Genomic DNA, 18379 nt, shown 5'->3' on the forward strand with positions numbered 1-18379 from the left:
CAGTTCTACTCTGTCCTATAGGGTCGCTATGAGTTGGAATCGACTCGACGGCAATTTTTTTGTTTGTTTCATATACATATATATGGGATGTGTGTGTATTTTAAGGAATTGCTAACTATCCAAAGTCTGTCCTCCTACTCACCTAAATAAAACAAAATTCCTTGCTATTCTAGATGGTTTCAGAATTAACTTTGTAAATAATGTGTAGGACCAAAAACTCATTTTCATGCACACACACTCACACATATGGCCAGACCAGCAGTGCCCTGACTGTTAAAAACCCAAGGCAGAAAACTGTCTGAGGTAAGCCATTCACACTCCTACGTTTGAGTCAATTCTAAATTATCCAGGCTCTTAGTTGTTTCTACTTCTCCTTCCTCTTGTCCCTTCTTGGTAAAGTCTCTACCATAAGAAGAACAAAGACAGGGAAAGAAATGAAAACAACATTAGCAATTTGGCTGCCTCATAATAGCTTAAATCAAAAAGCTCAGAAGAGGCATGGAATGAATGACTAAAATAAGATTTAGAAATTTTCCTTGGATTTTAATGATTCATGTTATACCAGCCCCCAGGGAGAGCTGGAAGCTCACTATCCTCTTTTAAAGAAGCTAAGTTCTTGCGACTACCTACCAAAAGCCCCTCACAGACGATGGCATCAGATTCCCCCAAATGTGTGTCTCAGCATGAAATCCAAAATCAATCCACCAAAAAGGCTGATCATTCCTTTAAAAAGAATACCAAATGCCTCAAGTTCTTTCAGGAAGTAATAGAGGGAGAGTCATATGAATAAGTTAACGAACGAATGCTTCATTTAAGAAAGAAGGGATTCCATAGGGTCTGAGAGTTCTACTATAATGGATAACTAAATGTTTCTAACTAAATAATGATAACCTCAATAGTGTGTGTGTGTGTAGAGGTACAGGGAGGGGATATCTGGGTAGTAGTGTGTTTCATAGGAGTGTAGGTGTGTATATACACGTAGGTGTCTGGGGTGTGTGTGTACAGAAGTATGCAAGCAGATGTGGGCGGGGTGTAGGTACGTAAAGTGGTGTGGCAGGGAAGTAGAAAGAGTGGAGTAGGAAATAAAAGTGTGGATACAAAATATGCCCCTAAATAAATGGAGAAAAGAGGAATCTATCTTTTTGACCACCATGGAAAACCTGACGAAAGTAAAGGGAAATTAATATTTTAAAAACAACATTTATGATGACATTCAATTCAGATAATTTACAATGTATCCCAAGACACGGAACTTCTTCATGTTGATCACTCATGAAATTGAATGTCAGTCTGTGCTATCCCTAGCCCCACTCAGCTGAAGCTCCAGAAGACTTTCAACCAGTGCCTGATCCACTCCCACCAAGCCTGGTAATGTACTAGAGCCCCATCCCCACCAATAAGAGAGTGAGTCCTGCGGGTCTGAGCTCCTGGGAGTGCACATGAGGACACACACACACATACACACACCTGCAGCCTTCAACAGCCTCCTCACCCTCCCACTCAAGAACACCACACGTGACTTCTCGCCTACCTCAGTTTCCTGTATGATTCTGCCTTGCTTGGTTCCATCCATCCTTCCATCAAACATTTACTGAGAGCATTCTATGTGCTATTCACTGGTGATCTCATCTATACCCTCAACCTGCTTGGTTAGGGCTTGAATACCTTGATTAAGTTTTATCAATTCCCTTCCCAACTCTAAATATTAAACTTTGATCACCACACCCTCAGCCCCCAGGCATATGCTTAGGTACTGCTTCAAATTGGAAATGACTTCAAACATTTCCCACTCATCTATGCAGAGAAGGCCTCTCCCAAAGACCCCTGTTGCCATGTACATCCCACCTACACACACACACACACACACACACCCCAAGATCTAGTTAAGCTAACTATCCAACCCAAGTTAAGCTAACTCTCCCCTACACCCTTGGCTGCCATGAATTTTACTCCTGGCTACTACCCCCACCCCACATCCATGTCCATCCCCTGGCTCTGGCCCCATTCATCCCCACTTCCTTTCTTTTCCATATCAGTCTAGAATTCTAAATCTGGTAAGTCTTAAGGCCAAGATCACACAGCGATAATACTAAGATTGTGTTTCTTTGGTTAAAATGCACAGGTAATAATAATAATACTTTCCATAGCACCACACCTACAAAGTATTTGTCGACACTTCCCTCATTTTCCTACAATCTTGAGCTTTTCCACTCTACTACTTTCAGTGTATAACTAGCAGCGCCCCACTAGAAGAGAGGAAGGAGTGCCTTGAACTCAAATGGCACAGAACCACATACACCTACATGTCAAAGATCCCAGGCCAGCTCAAACTCAAAAAGAATATCTGAGTTGGGCAGTCAGTGTATCAGTCTCAGCCCCAGCAAATATGCCAGGAAGCAATGAGCCATCACGGCCCAAAGGAAATTAAAGAAGACCAACAAAACGAGGGCACTGAGAGGAATTCAAGCCCTGTTTTGGCGACAGGTATTAAGTCCTACTATTTCAGGAGTTGGAAGAAAAAAAAAAACCTGGTGTAAAACATGCCAGGACTTGTGTCAGCGTTACTAAGAACATAGTATGGGGAAGGTGGCAGGTGTCTCCTCCACCCTTACGTATCCTGAGTATAGAGGCCCGACCCTGGCCCTAGATAGCATGGCCTGTGTCTCTATAAAGCAAAGCCAAGCTCACTGGCATTGTCTTTGAATTCCCCATTGTGCTACCCCTCCCGCCCCAGTGACCCCCCCCCCCCAAAATCTGAAGATGTTTGCAGGCTTGCCTTTGATCAGCCGCTCTGGTCTCGTTCCTGGTAAGGTCCACATTGCCTGTGCCAAATGCCCAAAGATGGTGGCGTCGAGAGTCGAAAGCTTGGGCCCCATGATGTACTTCTTATCACCTGCAGCAGACACAGCAGAGAGGTCACTGGGCTGGCCCATGCTGGCCCCCTGCACCCATCCTCCACCCCCCGGTATCACAAATGCATTCAGAGCACTCGCATTACACACTCATTGAACTGTGCATCATAAAGATCTTCAGGGCCAAAATGCACATGCCCTCTTTAAAAAAAAAACAAAAACTTAGAAACAAAAAGTAAAAGAAATTATACAATTCTGTGATACATCTACCCACATAGCACCAAAGCAAGTAAGTCACTAAAACCTAGATAAGCAGATGAGGGAGGGTGATCATGGACAAAAGGAAAACTGATCGCCAAATCTCAAACCTGCTTGTCTCAAACCCTACTAACTAAAGTTTGGGATGTTTGAGAACATCTGGAAGTTTGCTTATAAGCCTTCTCTAAGATAAAACTCATTGCTGTTAAATCGACTCCAACTCCTAATGACCCTCTAAGACAGAGCAAAACCGCCCCATAGGGTTTCCTAGGCTGTGATCTTTATGAGAAGGAGCCCCAGTAGAACAGTGGTTAGGCACTCAGCTGCTAACTGAAAGGCTGGCAGTTCAAACCCATCAGCCACTCCATGGGAGAAAGATGTGTCAGTCTGCTTCCTTAAAGATTACAGCCTTAAAGATTACAGTCTGCTTCCTTAAAGATTACCCCTATGGGGTAGTTCTACTCTGTCCTACAGGGTCGCTATAAGTCAGAATCAACTCAGTGGCAATGGATTTGGTTTTAGGTTTTCTATCGTGGAGCAGCTGTGGGTTTGAACTGCTGACCTATCGGTTAGCAACTGGGCACTTAACCACTGTATCACCAGGGCTCCTTTCTTTAAGATAGCTCAAGCCAAACACACCCAACTTCAGCACTTACATTAAATTAATACATTTCCTTGGGAGGGGGGGAAACATAAGAAGCCTAAGCGTAAGACATTTAGAGGCAAATCTTCCAGAGTCTTGACAAAGTTCTCACCACTGAGCAGCAGTTTCGACAGAAACACTAAGTAAAGAGAAGCTATGTCTACAGACAGATGAAGGCTATGAAATCAAAGGCAGGCCTTAGCCCTGGGATCAGGCTCCCATATAAGGATGTTCCACATTGCTGCTTCCATCCTCCGTTCCCATCACTACTGACTTGGTTCAGGCCTTATCATCTACGCTGTCACACCTGACCTATAAAATTGCCCCCAAGTTCTCTGCTGGGCTACAGGCAGGTGCTACAGTGTATAGAGGCCACACAGGCAGAGTTGCATCAACTTAGTTCACATCCTGGCACCCTTTTTGTTCACTGTGGGAACCTGGTTCTTATTTAACCTCTCAGCTTCAGTTTTTTATCTGGAAAACAGGCGTGATATTAACAGTGCCTATTTCTTGGGGCTACTGTGAGCATTAAAAGGCATAAGCACATAAAGCACTTAGCACCACGTCTGGGACTAGTTCGATAAATATTAGTTATTACATTCTTTCTCTTTTTCTCCAAACCAAAACCCAAACCCATTGCCACTGAGTCAATTCCAACTCATAGCAACCGTGAAGAACAGAACAGAACTGCCCCATAGGGTTTCCAAGAAGCAGCTGGTGGATTTGAACTGCTGACCTTAGGATTAGCAAGTGAGCTGTTAACCATTATGCCACCAGGTCTCTTTCTCCAGTCCACTCCATATCCCACCTGAATATAAATCTCCTAATACACCCTTCCCCCACGAGTCTGTCAGTTTATCATACTGTGGGGGCTTGCGTGTTGCTGTGATGCTGGAAGCTATGCCACCGGTATTCAGATACCAGCAGGGTCACCCATGGAGGTCAGGTTTCAGCTGAGCTTCCAGACTAAGACAAACTAGGAAGAAGGTCCCGGCAGTCTACTTCTGAAAAGCATTAGCCAGTGAAAACCTTATGAACAGCAGCGGAACATTGTCTGATATAGTGCTGGAAGATGAGCCCCCCAGGTTGGAAGGTGCTCAAAAGATGACTGGGGAAGAGCTGCCTCCTCAAAGCAGAGTCGGCCTTAATGAGGTGGACGGAGTAAAGCTTTCAGGACCTGCATTTGCTGATGTGGCACGACGCAAAATGAGAAGAAACAGCTGAAAACATCCATTAATAATTGGAGCCTGGAATGTACAAAGTATGAATCTAGGAAAGTTGAAATAGTCAAACATAAAATGGAACACACAAACATCAATATCCTAGGCATTAGTGAGCTGAAATGGACTGTATTGGCCATTTTGAATCGGACAATTACATAGTCTACTATGCTGGGAATGACAACTTGAAGAGGAATGGTGTTGCATTCATCGTCAAAAAGAACATTTCAAGATCTATCCTGAAGTACAATGCTGTCAATGATAGGATAATATCCATACACCAATAAGGAAGACCAGATAATACAACCATTATTCAAATTTATGCACCAACCACTAAGGCCAAAGATGAGGAAAAAGAAGATTTTTATGAGCTCCTGCAGTCTGAAATTGATCGAACATGCAATCAGGATGAACTGATAATTACTGGTGATTGGAATGTGAAAGTTGGAAACAAAGAAGAAGGACTGGTAGTTGGAAAATACGGCCTTGGTAATAGAAACAATGCCAAAGGTCAAATGATGGAATTTTGCAAGACCAACGACTTCTTCATTGCAAATACCTTCACTCACCAACATAAACGGCGACTATACACATTGGCCTCACCACATGGAACACACAGGAATCAAATCGACTAAATCTGTGGAAAGAGACGATGGAAAAGCCCAATATCATCAGTCAGAACAAGGCCAGGGGCTGACTGTGGAACAGTCCATCAATTGCTCATATGAAACTTCAAGCTGAAACTGAAGAAAATCAGAACAAGTCACGAGAGCCAAAATATGACCTTGAGTATATCCCACCTGAATTTAGAGGCCATCTCAAGAACAGATTTGATGTATTGAACACTAGTGACTGAAGACCAGACAAGTTGTGCAAGGACATCATACATGAAGAAAGCAACAGGTCATTGAAAAGACAGGAAAGAAAGAAAAGACCAAGATGGATATCAGAGAACACTCTGAAACTTGCTCACAAACGTCAAGCACCTAAAGCAAAAGGAAGAATTGATGAAGTAAAAGAACTGAACAGAAGATTTCAAAGGGCCTCTCGAGAAGACAAAGTAAAGTATTATAACGACATATGCAAAGAACTGGTGATAGAAAACCAAAGGGAAGAACACACTCAACGTTTCCCAAGCTGAAAGAACTGAAGAAAAAAATTCAAGCCTTGAGTCACAATAGTGAAGGATTCTGTGGGGAAAATATTAAACGATGCAAGACACATCAAAAGAAGATAGAAGGAATACACAGTCATTATACCAAAAAGAATTAGTTGATGCTCAACCATTTCAAAAAGTAGCATACAATCAGAAACCGATGGTACTGAAGGAAGAAGTCCAAGCTGCTCTGAAGGCAGTGGAGAAAAACAAGGCTCCAGGAATTGACAGAATATCAATTGAGATGTTTCAACAAACAGATGCAGCGCTGGAGGTGCTCACTCGTCTATGCCAAGAAATAGGGAAGACGGCTTCCTGGCCAACTGACTGGAAGAGATCCATATTTATGCCTATTCCTAAGAAAGGTGATCCAACTGCATGCTGAAATTATAGAACAATATCATTAATATCACATGCAAGCAAAATTTTGCTGAAGATCATTCAAAAACGGCTGCAGCAGTATATAGACAGGGAACTGTCAGAAATTCAGGCTGGTTTTAGAAGAGGACGTGGAACAAGGGATGTCAGATGGATCCTGGCTAAAAGCAGAGAATACCAGAAAGATGTTTACCTGTGTTTTATTGACTATGCAAAGGCATTTGACTGTGTGGATCGTAACAAATTATGGATAACATTGTGAGGAATACGAATTCCAGAACATTTAACAGTGCTCATGAGGAACCTTCACATAGATCAAGAGGCAGTTGTTTGGACAGAACAAGGGGATATTGACTGGTTTAAAATCAGGAAAGGTGTGCTTCAGGGTTGTATCCTTTCCCATACCTATTCAATCTGTATGCTGAGCAAATAATCCGAGAAGCTGGACTATAGAAAGAAGAATGGGGCATCAGGATTGGAAGAAGACTCCGTAACAACCTGTGTTATGCAGATGACACAACCTTCCTTGCTGAAAGTGAAAAGGACTTGAAGCACTTACTAATGAAGATCAAAGACCACAGCCTTCAGTATGGACTGCACCTCAAAATAAAGAAAGCAAAATCCTCACAACTGGACCAATGACCAACATCATGATAAACAGAGAAAAGATAGAAGTTGTCAATGATTTCATTTTACTTGGATCCACAATCAACAGCCATGGAAGCAGGATTCAAGAAATCATACAGTGTATTGCATTGGGTAAATCTACTGCAAAGGACCTCTTTAAAGTGTTGAAAAGTAAGGATGTCACCTTGAAGACTAAGGTGTGCCTGACCCAAGCCACGGTATTTTCAATCACATCACATGCATGTGAAAGCTGGACAATGAGTAAGGAAGTCCGAAGAAGAATTGATGCATTTGAAATGTAGTGTTGGCAAAGAATATTGAATATACCATTGACTGCCAAAAGAATGAACAAATCTGTCTTGGAAGAAGTATAACCAGAAAGCTTCTTAGAAGCAATGATGGCGAGACTGCACCTTACATACTTTGGACATGTTGTCAGGAGGGATCAGTCCCTGGAGAAGAACATCATGCTTGGCAAAGTACAGGGTCAGCAAAAAAGAGGAAGACCCTCAATAAGGTGGATTGATACAGTGGCTGCAACAATGGGTTCAAGTATGACAACGATTGTTAAGGATGGCACAGGAGCAAGCAGCATTTCGTTCTGTTGTGTGTTGGTTCGCTATGAGTTGGAACTGACTCAATGGCACCTAACAACAACAACAATACACCCTTTACCTTGTGTTGCTCCCTTTGATAAACACCTTCAATGGGTTGTGAAATGGTTCTAACCCAACTTGAAATTCAAGGTCCGTTATAATCTGCCTCCAACCCATGCTCCAGCATTATTCTTCATTCTTCCCTTGCTCCAGCAAAACTAGGGTACATTCCCTGTTCCCCAACACACCTTATGCTTCCCACTGCTACACCTTTGCACATGCTGCATACACGTGTCTCCCTGGCCCCCACAACCTACATGTGCTCCCCACTTCTCTCCATATGGTAAATTCTACCTATCCTTCAAAGTCCAGCTCAAGCCTCCTTTCAAAGCCTTCTCCATCTACTCTATCTGGTGGCAACAGGAGCTTTCAATTCATACTGATCTGTGTTCAAACCTCACTTTTGTACAATCTTATCAAACTTTAAAATTAAGGCACACAATGCCTAAACCTGCTGCCATCTATGAACCTCAATTTCCTATACTATAAAATGGGAAGAATCTCTAGTTGTTGAGAGGAATACTGTGGTGATTTGAGCAGAGCACAGAGCAGGTATGCCCTGTTTCTTCTCTCCCAGGTCTCTCGAGGTACATTTTTTTTTTGGAGCGGGGGGGAGGTTTCCCTATACACAGGTCATTTTCTATTTGTGCATCTTATCTTTGCAGCTAAGTAGTGAGCTCCTTGAAAGGATCATTTCTTATTTTGATTTAACAAACTCTTATGCAGTATTTATTTACTACCTGCCAGGCACAGTTGTATGTGCTGTTCTCTACCAATATTAACCCATTTCACCATTTTGACGGCCAAGCTGAGGAAATTAAGTATCTGCTGACAATGTACAAGTAAGACAAAGAGGGAAATAGCTGGAGGTGGGACACGAATTAACAGACCAGTGTAGCACAAATGAAGCTGGAATTGATTTATTTTTTTTTAAGTCATTTCTACTGTATAGTCCACAGGGATCAAGGAATACTCTAGACTAGTACAATATGTTGAACCTAACCAAATTGTTTTTGTTTTTGTTTTTTCGGTGAGGACAATAAAGTTGTCCATGCTACAGCCCTCGGGCTCCACTGTCAAACAACTTCTCCATCATTTGAATCTTACCTTAGGATTCAACCTTATAACCCAGATACTGGGAAAACTGGCTGCTGTTGAGTTGATTCCGACTCATAGTGACCCTACAGGACAGAGTACAGCTGCCCCATAGGGCTTCCAAGGCTGTAATCTTTAAGGAAGCAGACTGCCACAGCTTTCTCCCAAGGAGCGGCTGGTGGGTTAGCAGTGACCTTTCAGTTAGCAGCCAAGCACAAAGCCACTGTGCCACCAGGGCTCTTTGATACAGGGAAAACAGGGACAAAATGTTGCCTGGGCAAAAATAACACTGAAAAATTAGGCTCGTGTGTTTACTCAAGAAGTGTCAGTTACTTATTAATGATGTATTCCACTGACTCAGGGCCTCAGCCACATCCTACTGGCACTAAGTATATGGAGGTGGGCAGAAGAGGCCCTGCCCCTGAGCTCTAGTGCCATCCTGCAAGGACAGGAGGGTTGTGCCAGCCAGAGGGCCAAACAGTCCTCCCTCTGGGAAAGTGCCAGGGTTCGGGCCATGCTAGGTCTCAACATGGGGCAGGCCACAAAGTAGAAACCACAAAAGGCTTATTGTGAGAAGGGCTACTCAGTGTGAGAAAGGAGAAAACAAAATAAAACCAAGGAGTGAGAAAAGATACAATGGCTTCCTAAAAAAAAAGTTGTTGTTGTTATCTGTAGTCCAGTTGGCCCCCAACTCACGGCTGTGCATGAGGCACACTTGCCGGGAATCAAACCAGGGTCTCCTGCATGTAAGGCAAGAATTCTACCACTGAACCACTATACAGGGATCTAAGGGAAACGCCAGAGTAAAATCTGTAAATTCTGAAGTCTGTGGCAGAATCAACAGATTTCGAGGACAAGATGAAAAAAAGTATGTGGATAAAGGACTTTGGAAACACAATGAAAGAACACATAGGACCTTAATAAAAAGGAAAAAAATTTTAAATAAAATCATTTGAATTGCCACATCGAGTAGTACATATTCAATCAAAATTTGCTGTTTGCCTAGAACATTAGAACTGAAAGAACACTGAGCTAGTTAGTAACAGAACCAGACTAAGAATGGTGGCACCCAGGTCTCCTGACTTTTGGTTCAATGTTCTTTGCTCAGAGATAAAGATCCCATGGAACAGTACAAGGGTTGAGCTGTGAAAATTTACGAAAGGATGCTAGGGTCAGGAAGGAATAAGGATGTTATAGTCAGGAAGGGATACAGAATGCCGAAAGAAAAAAGAACAGAAATCTGAAGGCTTTTCTAAAGGTATTTGCAAAAAAATATATGGATGGAATCTAGCATTTGTGAAAATGTGGATTGGCAAATACATAAATTCTATGTATACACTCACATATACGAAGTTGTAAATTTAAAGAACATGAAAATATTCTCTGCTATTAAAAAGTACTCAGAATACCCAATTCTGTAAAAAAAAAAAAACCATTGCCATCGAGTCGATTCCTACTCAGAACGACCCTATAGTGAACCTAAAGGACAGAGCAGAACTGCCCCATAGAGTCTCCAAGGAGCATCTGGTGGATTCTAACTGCCGACCTTTTGGTTAGCAGCTGTAGCTCTTAACCACTACACCACCAGGGTTTCCAGGATACCCAATCGCAGGAAGCATTTTTTAATATTTCATTCTGAAATAATTTTAGACTTACAGAAAAGTTGCAAAAATAGCAATGTTGCTGTATACCCTTTACCCAGCTTCCACTAATATTAACATCTTACATAACCATAGTATATTTATCCAAACTAAGAAATTAACATTGGTAGAATACTATTAACTACACTATAAACTTTACTCAAATTTTATTAGTTTTTCAACTAGTGTTCTTTTTCTGTTCCAAGGGCCATCCAGGATCTCACATTACATGTCACGTCTGCTTAGTTTCTTCCAATCTGTGACAGTCCCTCAGTCTTTCCTTGTCTTTCACGGTCTTGACAATTTTGAAAAAAAAACAGATCAGTTATTTTGTAAAATACTGATCAGTTATTTTGGGTTCGTCTAAGGTTTTCTGATGATTAGATTGAGATTATGCATTTTTGGCAAGCATAGCACAGCGTGCCCTTCTCAGTATATCAGGGGCTACTGGTGTTGCTATGTCTTACTATCGGTGACGTTCAAATTGGTCACTTGGTACAAGGTGGTGTCTGCCAGGTTCCTCCACCATAAAGCTACTTCTTTTTCCCTTGCAAATAATAATCTTGGGAGAGGTACTCTGAGACTGTGCAAATATCCTGTTTCTCCTCAAACTGTGGATCGCTGATTTTAACATCCATTGGTGGATGTTACTCGAAACAATTATTACTGTGGTGTGTGCCTAACAGTGATTTTCTATTTCTCTCATTCCTTCTACATTTATTGATTGGAATTCTACTGTCCCTTCACCCCCATTTACTAATTTATTCAATTATTTATTTATGGAAGTATGCACTCATGGAAATTTATTTCATTCTACAGGTTATAATCCAGTATTATCACTACTCACTTTGTTCCTCAAATTGTTCCAGCTTTGGCTTTTGGGAGTTTGGCCAGAGGCGTTTTTAAGACAGATATTGAATTTAGATTTGACTCTGCTTAGTGCCAAAGAGGCCAAGCTAATGGACTCAAACCTGCAGCACTCCCAGGTCTCACTAGGTGGTTCCAGATCTCACAAGCAGAGGATTTTAGCAAAAACATGATAAAACGCTAAGGGCACTGAAGGAGCAGGCTTCAGTGATGACGTACCTTGAGGTTTGTTTTTTGGCAGGTGAACCACACCACCACTTCTGTAGGGAGGGACAGAAGCAGTTGAGGACTCTATGAGCACCTGTAACTCTCCCCACTAGCCTCCAGGTTAGGAGTGTGGACCTTTGGTGAGGGCAAATTAAGGTGGAAAATATCAACTCTGAGGGGTGGGGACCCAGGGTACGTCAGGCTCCTTGAGGGATATTCCACCCGAGGCCAGCTTCCAATCAGCCTGAATACCTCCCGAAGAGTGCTGAGTCCTCCTGACTATGAGGTTAAGCCCATGTCCCAGGAGTGGCAGGGTGACTTCAGGTGCCCAGGGTGACTTCACAGACCTCTGTGGATGGGTCTTCAAGTAGCCATCAAGGAGCAAGGGCCAGTGAGAAACTACAAGGGCAATGACCATGCAATCAGAGGAAAAGAGGCCATGCAGATCTGGGGAAGGATACCCCACAGCTCTTCTGAGGGGCAGGGAAATATAGCTGGTCTCCATTTTTTCCAGAATCTGATCCTATCTCTCCTGGGAGGTTTAGGCAGCTCCTCTCTGTGAGGAAAGCATTGTTGTAGATCTAAGAACCACTGGGCCACATGAGGAAGACCAAAAACTGAGTGGGGAGCAAGTACTTAGTCATGAATAACAAGAATATCCCACAGCCCTGGATGTGCCAGGGCCCTGACAGACATTCGTTCTTTGTACTTCAGACTTGAGCTCACTGTGATTTGATTTTATCACAGATCATTGATTAAAGCCTTCAGTGACTCCATTAACCCTCAGCTGCTTATCCTGACCTCTGGATCTTCCTACATTGTCTTCCCCATCTCTGTCATGGGCAGCAACACATGTGATTAGGAAATACCAAGATGCAGCAAAGACAAAAGTGTAGGGCAGAGGGGTCAACATCCAGGCTAGCGGTGCTTACCTACCCATAATCCCAATTAGCACTGACTGGGATGATGGCTGGAAGAGAGAGGGGAGAGTGAATATGGAGGGTAACACACAGCCTTGGGGGCTTGTCCAGTGAGAACAAAGTCAATACAGAGTCAACAAAGACTGGCCAGAATTCAAGCCTAACTGAGGAAACAAGCAAGCTGTAGAGTTGAAGCAAGCTGGGCTTGCTGAACAGGGGAACCATGGGAATAGGAGAAGACAAGCAGACGGTTACATGAGTCTTAAAAGTGGATACTAGAAGGTGGGACCACATAACAGTGCGACTGAGGAAGTGCTCCTGATTCTAGTGTGTTTGCCAGCTGCCTGGCTTGAAGCCTCTCCTTGGGGAAGGTGTATCAGAGTTGACAGTGTGTAACACTTTTCAGACCCAGGATGGCAAGCAAAGGTCTACCTCCCACGAATGCTCCACTTCAGTAAAAAATACCGGGGACATTGCTACCTCAGCACCACTGCTCATCCAATCCTCCATGCCTGAAATAATCTCTTTATCTAAGCCAACCTTTCCTTTAAGACTCAGGTCAAGTCCCACCTCCCCCACTTCATGAAGGCTTCCCACAACTTCAGTCCACTGGGACCTCTCATTACCCACTCCTTTGCTAAACCGCAGAGGCACATACTGCTTAGAGCAGGGCTACTCAAAGAATAAGCAGCCCTGGTGGCACACTGGTTAAAGCACTTGGCTGTTAACCAAAAGGTCAGTGGTTCAAACCCACCAGCCGCTCTGCAGAAGAAAGATGTGTCAGTCTGCTTCTGTAAAGATTACAGCCTTGGAAACTCTATGAGGCAGTTCTACTCTGTCCTATAGGGTCACTATGAGTCAGAATAGACTCAACAGCAATGGTAACAGGGTACTCAGAGAATGGTCCAGAGACCATCAGCATCAGCATCACCTGGGAGTTTGTTGGAAACACAAATTACCAAGTCTCATCTATGGAACCAGTCTTCTGGGAATAGAGCTAGAGAATCTGTGTTTTAACAAGCTTTCAGGTCAGTGTTTCTCCAGCTTTGCTGGTGCTGTCGAGTCAATTTCAACTCATAGCAACTCCATGTGACAGAGTAGAATTGCCCCCATAAGGTTTTCTTGGCTGTAATCTTTACAGAAGCAGATTGCCAGGTCTTCTCTCGCAGAGCAGCTGGGTGGGTTCAAACCACCAACCTTTCAAGTTGCACCACCAAGGCTCCTTTCGAGGCATAAAAATCACCTGGAGAGCCTGCAGACCTTAGGCCACATTAGTGCTGTTCCAGGTGATTCTTAGTTATGCTAAAGTTTGAAACTGGGTATTTTCAGTTCAACTCCCTGCTGAGAATTTGCATTTCCACCCACAGATACACTTAATCAGAATCTACGTTCTTAGGTATTCTTATGTATACATAAGAATCACTCAGGGGTCTTGTTAAATTCTGTGAACAGCCTAGGATCGGGAGCACTTTCTCAGTTGCACTGGTATGTGATCCTACCCTCTATACCCACTTTTAAGACCATATACCGCTCTTGATAAATCTTGGTAAATTTTAACAAGATCCCTAGGGGTCTTGTTAAATGTAGATTCTGATTCAGTATATCTGGGGTAGAAACTCAAATTCTCAGCAGGGGGTCAAACCAAAAATAACCAGTTGGAAGCCCTGGTTTGAAAAGCATTGGTCTAGACCAGACCAGCGCTCTTAAACTTGAGCATGCATCAGAATCACCTAGAGGGCTGCTTAAAACAAATTATTGCTCCTCCCCACACCCTAGGGGTTTCTGATTCAATTAGCACAGATCCAGTAATTTGCATTTCTAACAAGTTCCTAGTATTGGTGTTGATGCTTCCAGTCCAGGGACCACACTTTGTGAACTACTGGTGCAGATCACTTACTAGGTAATTCACACTTGCCTTCTTGTGTTCTTCTGTATATGTATGCCCTATCTCCTCAGGCACTTTTTAAGCTCCTTGTGAGCAAGTTGAGTCTGTTTTATTTTTCTGTCCATCTGGTACCAGTCACTGTAGAAACAATCAATTATGGTGATGATAATATAATCGGTCATCAAGTGCCACCTCAGGAGATTTGCCTTAGTCAGGTTTCGTGTCTCTCCTTTCTTAAAATGGAGAGCTATTGTAAGGATTAAAATATATAACAATGTGAAAGCACTCTGCAAACAAGAAGATGCTATTCTAACATAGGAATCATTTTATATTTATCGCCAATAATCAAAGAAAGTAACTGCTTGTGGACAGAACCAGTCCCAACCACTCCGTCAGACTAGAAATCTCTCCTACCACTTCCCTAACTAACCTTCCTCAACTCCAACCAAGGACGGATTACCCAAAAAGCAAGGTATGCATGGGCTTAATTGTGTTTATTTACTAATCTCTAGTGAACAATTTCACCTGGTATTTTCACTACAGATTAGTAAGTAAGCACAATTAAGCCGTTGAGTACCTTGCTTACTGTAAGCCTGTGCATACCACAAAACCCACTGCCGTGGAGTCGATTCTGACTCCTAGCAACCCTACAGGACAGAGTAGAGCTGCCCATAGAGTTTCCAAGGAGCACCTGGTGGATTTGAACTACCGACCTCTTGGTTAGCAGCTGTAGCACTTAACCACTATGCCACCAGGGTTTCCATGCATACCATAAATTACTGGTTAATCTGCCCGACTCCAACCCTACTCAGGACTTCTCCTCCAACACTTCTTACACAGAGCAGACTGTTCTATGGTTAGAGACTGAGACTAAATATTGAGAACATATGTCTCCTTAGAACTTCCACTGCTGGTATCATTTCTTTCCCCTGGAGTCACACAAAGAATTTACGGGCATATTTATTCTACCACAGCACCTATTCCCAGGAAAGTAAATCTCTGCTAATGTACTTCTACGGAAAGATTTTCACTTGTTCCACATATATCACCAGGGCATACAGGGTAGAAAGGTTATCTCAGAGCATTGAAAATGGCTATAGAAATGAATCTCTGAAATGCATCCCTTCCTCTCTTACTAATGCTGTTCCCAGTTTCCACTAGTCACTGTCAGCTCCACTTCTGCCATTAAGCTTAATTTCCCAGCGCTATTTGACAACCAAAACAACAATCAGTGACAGAAGACTGAATACTAGAAAATGTAAGTTCAAGAGAGAAATCAAAGAAAATAGTCAAAAGGTTTTCAAGGGCTTGTTTTTCTATTAGTCTAAGAAATCAAGGGCAATGACGTGTTTACATACATAGAGTTCCTATACTTGAGCACTGCCATGATTTTTAAGCAGATACTTCCAAGTGAAGTCAATATGGTCACCATTCATATCATTGTCCCTTTCTCTCCATCTTTAATTAACTGCAAATTTAAGGGAAATTGAGAAACAAAGGTTTTAAGTGCTTTTTCTAAGGACAGCACAGGTCACAGTAGTCTTACCAGTGAACCCTCAGAGAGCACATACTTTAAGATCTTTTTTTCCAGTGTGGAAACCTCCAGATGGCAAAGCTACAGGAAAAATAAAATCTACTCTTGTTTTCTCTTACCCTGCTGATCAGACCTCTCTTTGTTGGAAATATGACAGGCCATTTCATTTAAAGAGTCCTTATTCACATTCCCAGGATGCTCTAAAATCACTGCATAAATATTTCTTTAACTGGGGGGAAGAAGGAGGTGCCATCTTACAGCTAAGGTATTTGTGATCTTTATGGGTAAATCTCAAATTTAAGTCATTGACTTTAGCAACTTCCTGACATCTACTAGTTGCAGCTTATATTCTGGGAAAAAATTAAGGGGGAGTGGAGGAAAAGACACTCCAGAAGCAGCCTCTTCACTTAATCCTCAGATTTCATTCTAGAACACAACTAGATACTCCTGTAATTTTCTGTGAGATTTTCTGAAAGAACTCACAGAGAATTTTTTTCAGCTTGTATGAGCTATCCCAACATCTTCCCCACTAGCCACTGATATCAGTCGCCCTGTCCCTTTCTCCCAGTCTTGTCTTTGCTGATATCCCAGCTCTTAGAAGCCCCTATGATTGAGGCTAGGAAGGGTATAATAAATTCCTTCCTAGAAGGAACAGGTGTGCACTTGCTCTTCACTGTTTCAGTCCTACTATTAACGTGTCTGAGCACCTTTGGAACTCCATATACTCAAAGCATCCACGCATGCATATTGTCATTTTTTTTTTCCTACTGTTGTAAATATATATATATATAAAAAACAACATTTGCCCATTCACTATTTTTCAGGTGTACAATTTGATAATATCAATTCCATTATATATTGTCATTTTAGGAAACCTGGATGCTAGGATTTGGATCAGCTGTGGAAAAACTTCAAATAGGGAAATCTAGATTAGGGAGGTATTTCCTAGGAGGAAATAAATGCTTGCTCAGACTCACTTATTATCACAATCTAATACCATGAAAGAACAGCTCCTGGACGTCATAAAGAATTATACCCACACAACTCCAATGAAGAAGTAGGTGTTAATGATCTGCTGATTCATCTCTTTATCTCTTAAAGTTGCTACAATACTGTTGCTTCCGAGTTTTGACTCAAATGGTGACATTTGGGAGGTATAAAGTTAATCACGCCTCCCCAGTTTGGCTTTCCCAAATACTCCTTCTGAGCACTCAACTCAAACTATGTTCTAGGAGAGGTTTTCCCTTTAATTGCATTTCAGTTTTTCCACCCTATGTGTGGTCAAAGGAACCAGCTGTTCTAGCTCTTTATGCAATAAAGCCTATCTGGTAGCCCCCAACTTCTGGTTTAGATATTGAAGCAACGCATCAGACAGAACTCAAAGTCAAGTTGAAATTGAAGTTCAAATCCTTTTACCAGGAACTTATCTTTAAAAAAAAAGCTGAGTAGTTACAAATTCTATGGGAAGGTTTTGTGTTTATCCACAAGGGCCACTAGGAGCTCAACTCTGCAAGCTGACTCCACATACCTGCAGGTCTTTTCTTCGTTTTATGAATTCCTTAGTTGGAATCCAGGGTCCTCAACCACTTCGGAACATCTGAGCTACCACCAAAGACTGGAAAGATCTCTCACCACCAGAGATGTTTAGGGCCTGCCCAAAGTGGTGGGCCTTATTCAAATTAACTTAATAGATACAAGTTCCTTGGGATAAAATCAAATTGCTATCTACCTCACTTTTAAAAACGGCAACCCTACGCTTTCTCAAATGATATACCCATCAGTATGCTGAACATCATGTCAAAATTCTGTGGGATGCTTCTTTTCAAGTGCAGGACTGAGTCTTTATCTAGTATTCTTTTATTCCCCTACTAACTGCCCTTGTTCTTTTATCCTGACCATTAAATGGTTAAGAATAGCTGGGGTAACCCTTTCCCCAGTACACACCACTTTCTCAAGGATCACTGAATCCAGAGACAGAAACCTCCTGTGTGCCAAGTCTTATCATCTTGGAATAGATCCCAGTTTCCTCAAAGCCAAGATAAGACAGTCCTATTAGAATCAGAATGGGTAATAACAATAGTCTCCAGAGAGACTGAAAGATAAAATTCTACTTCTCAAAGATATAAAAACTTTTATCTAAATAACTTGAGGCCACTGAGATCAGATGCCTGCCCACCCATCACAGCAGAATAAGCACCCTTTCCTCTGCTGAGCACCTGGCTTTACTCTTCACAGCCCAGTGGCAGGTGAAAGAAGCACCTACTGGGATTAATAGGATTGGGGGCATGTAGATATATTAGTAGGAGTCCCTGGGCGGCATAAGCAGTTAAGCACTCAATTACTAGCCAAAAGGTTGGCACTTCAAACCCACAGAAAGGAGCCTCGAAAGACAGGCCTGGCAATCTGCTTCTGAAAGGTCACAACCTTGAAAATCCTATGGA

At 42.4% G+C, this 18379-nt stretch overlaps 1 protein-coding gene across 7 annotated transcripts in view; it reads right to left on the reverse strand.

Moving 5' to 3' along the window:
• The window catches only part of FAXC (failed axon connections homolog, metaxin like GST domain containing), a 95078-nt gene that overhangs the window by 35258 nt on the left and 41441 nt on the right, over nucleotides 1-18379 (reverse strand). For all 7 annotated transcript variants that reach the window (XR_007518875.1, XR_007518874.1, XM_049897784.1 and 4 more), the window contains one exon: nucleotides 2777-2893. Coding sequence is in view for 5 of the 7 variants with exons in the window: in XM_049897784.1 (XP_049753741.1) it covers nucleotides 2777-2893 (117 nt within the window). In the remaining 2 variants the exon portion in view is untranslated. The remainder of the gene's footprint in view (nucleotides 1-2776; nucleotides 2894-18379) is intronic.

The sequence above is a fragment of the Elephas maximus genome, chromosome 1, assembly GCF_024166365.1.
Source record: "Elephas maximus indicus isolate mEleMax1 chromosome 1, mEleMax1 primary haplotype, whole genome shotgun sequence".
Taxonomy (NCBI): domain Eukaryota; kingdom Metazoa; phylum Chordata; class Mammalia; order Proboscidea; family Elephantidae; genus Elephas; species Elephas maximus.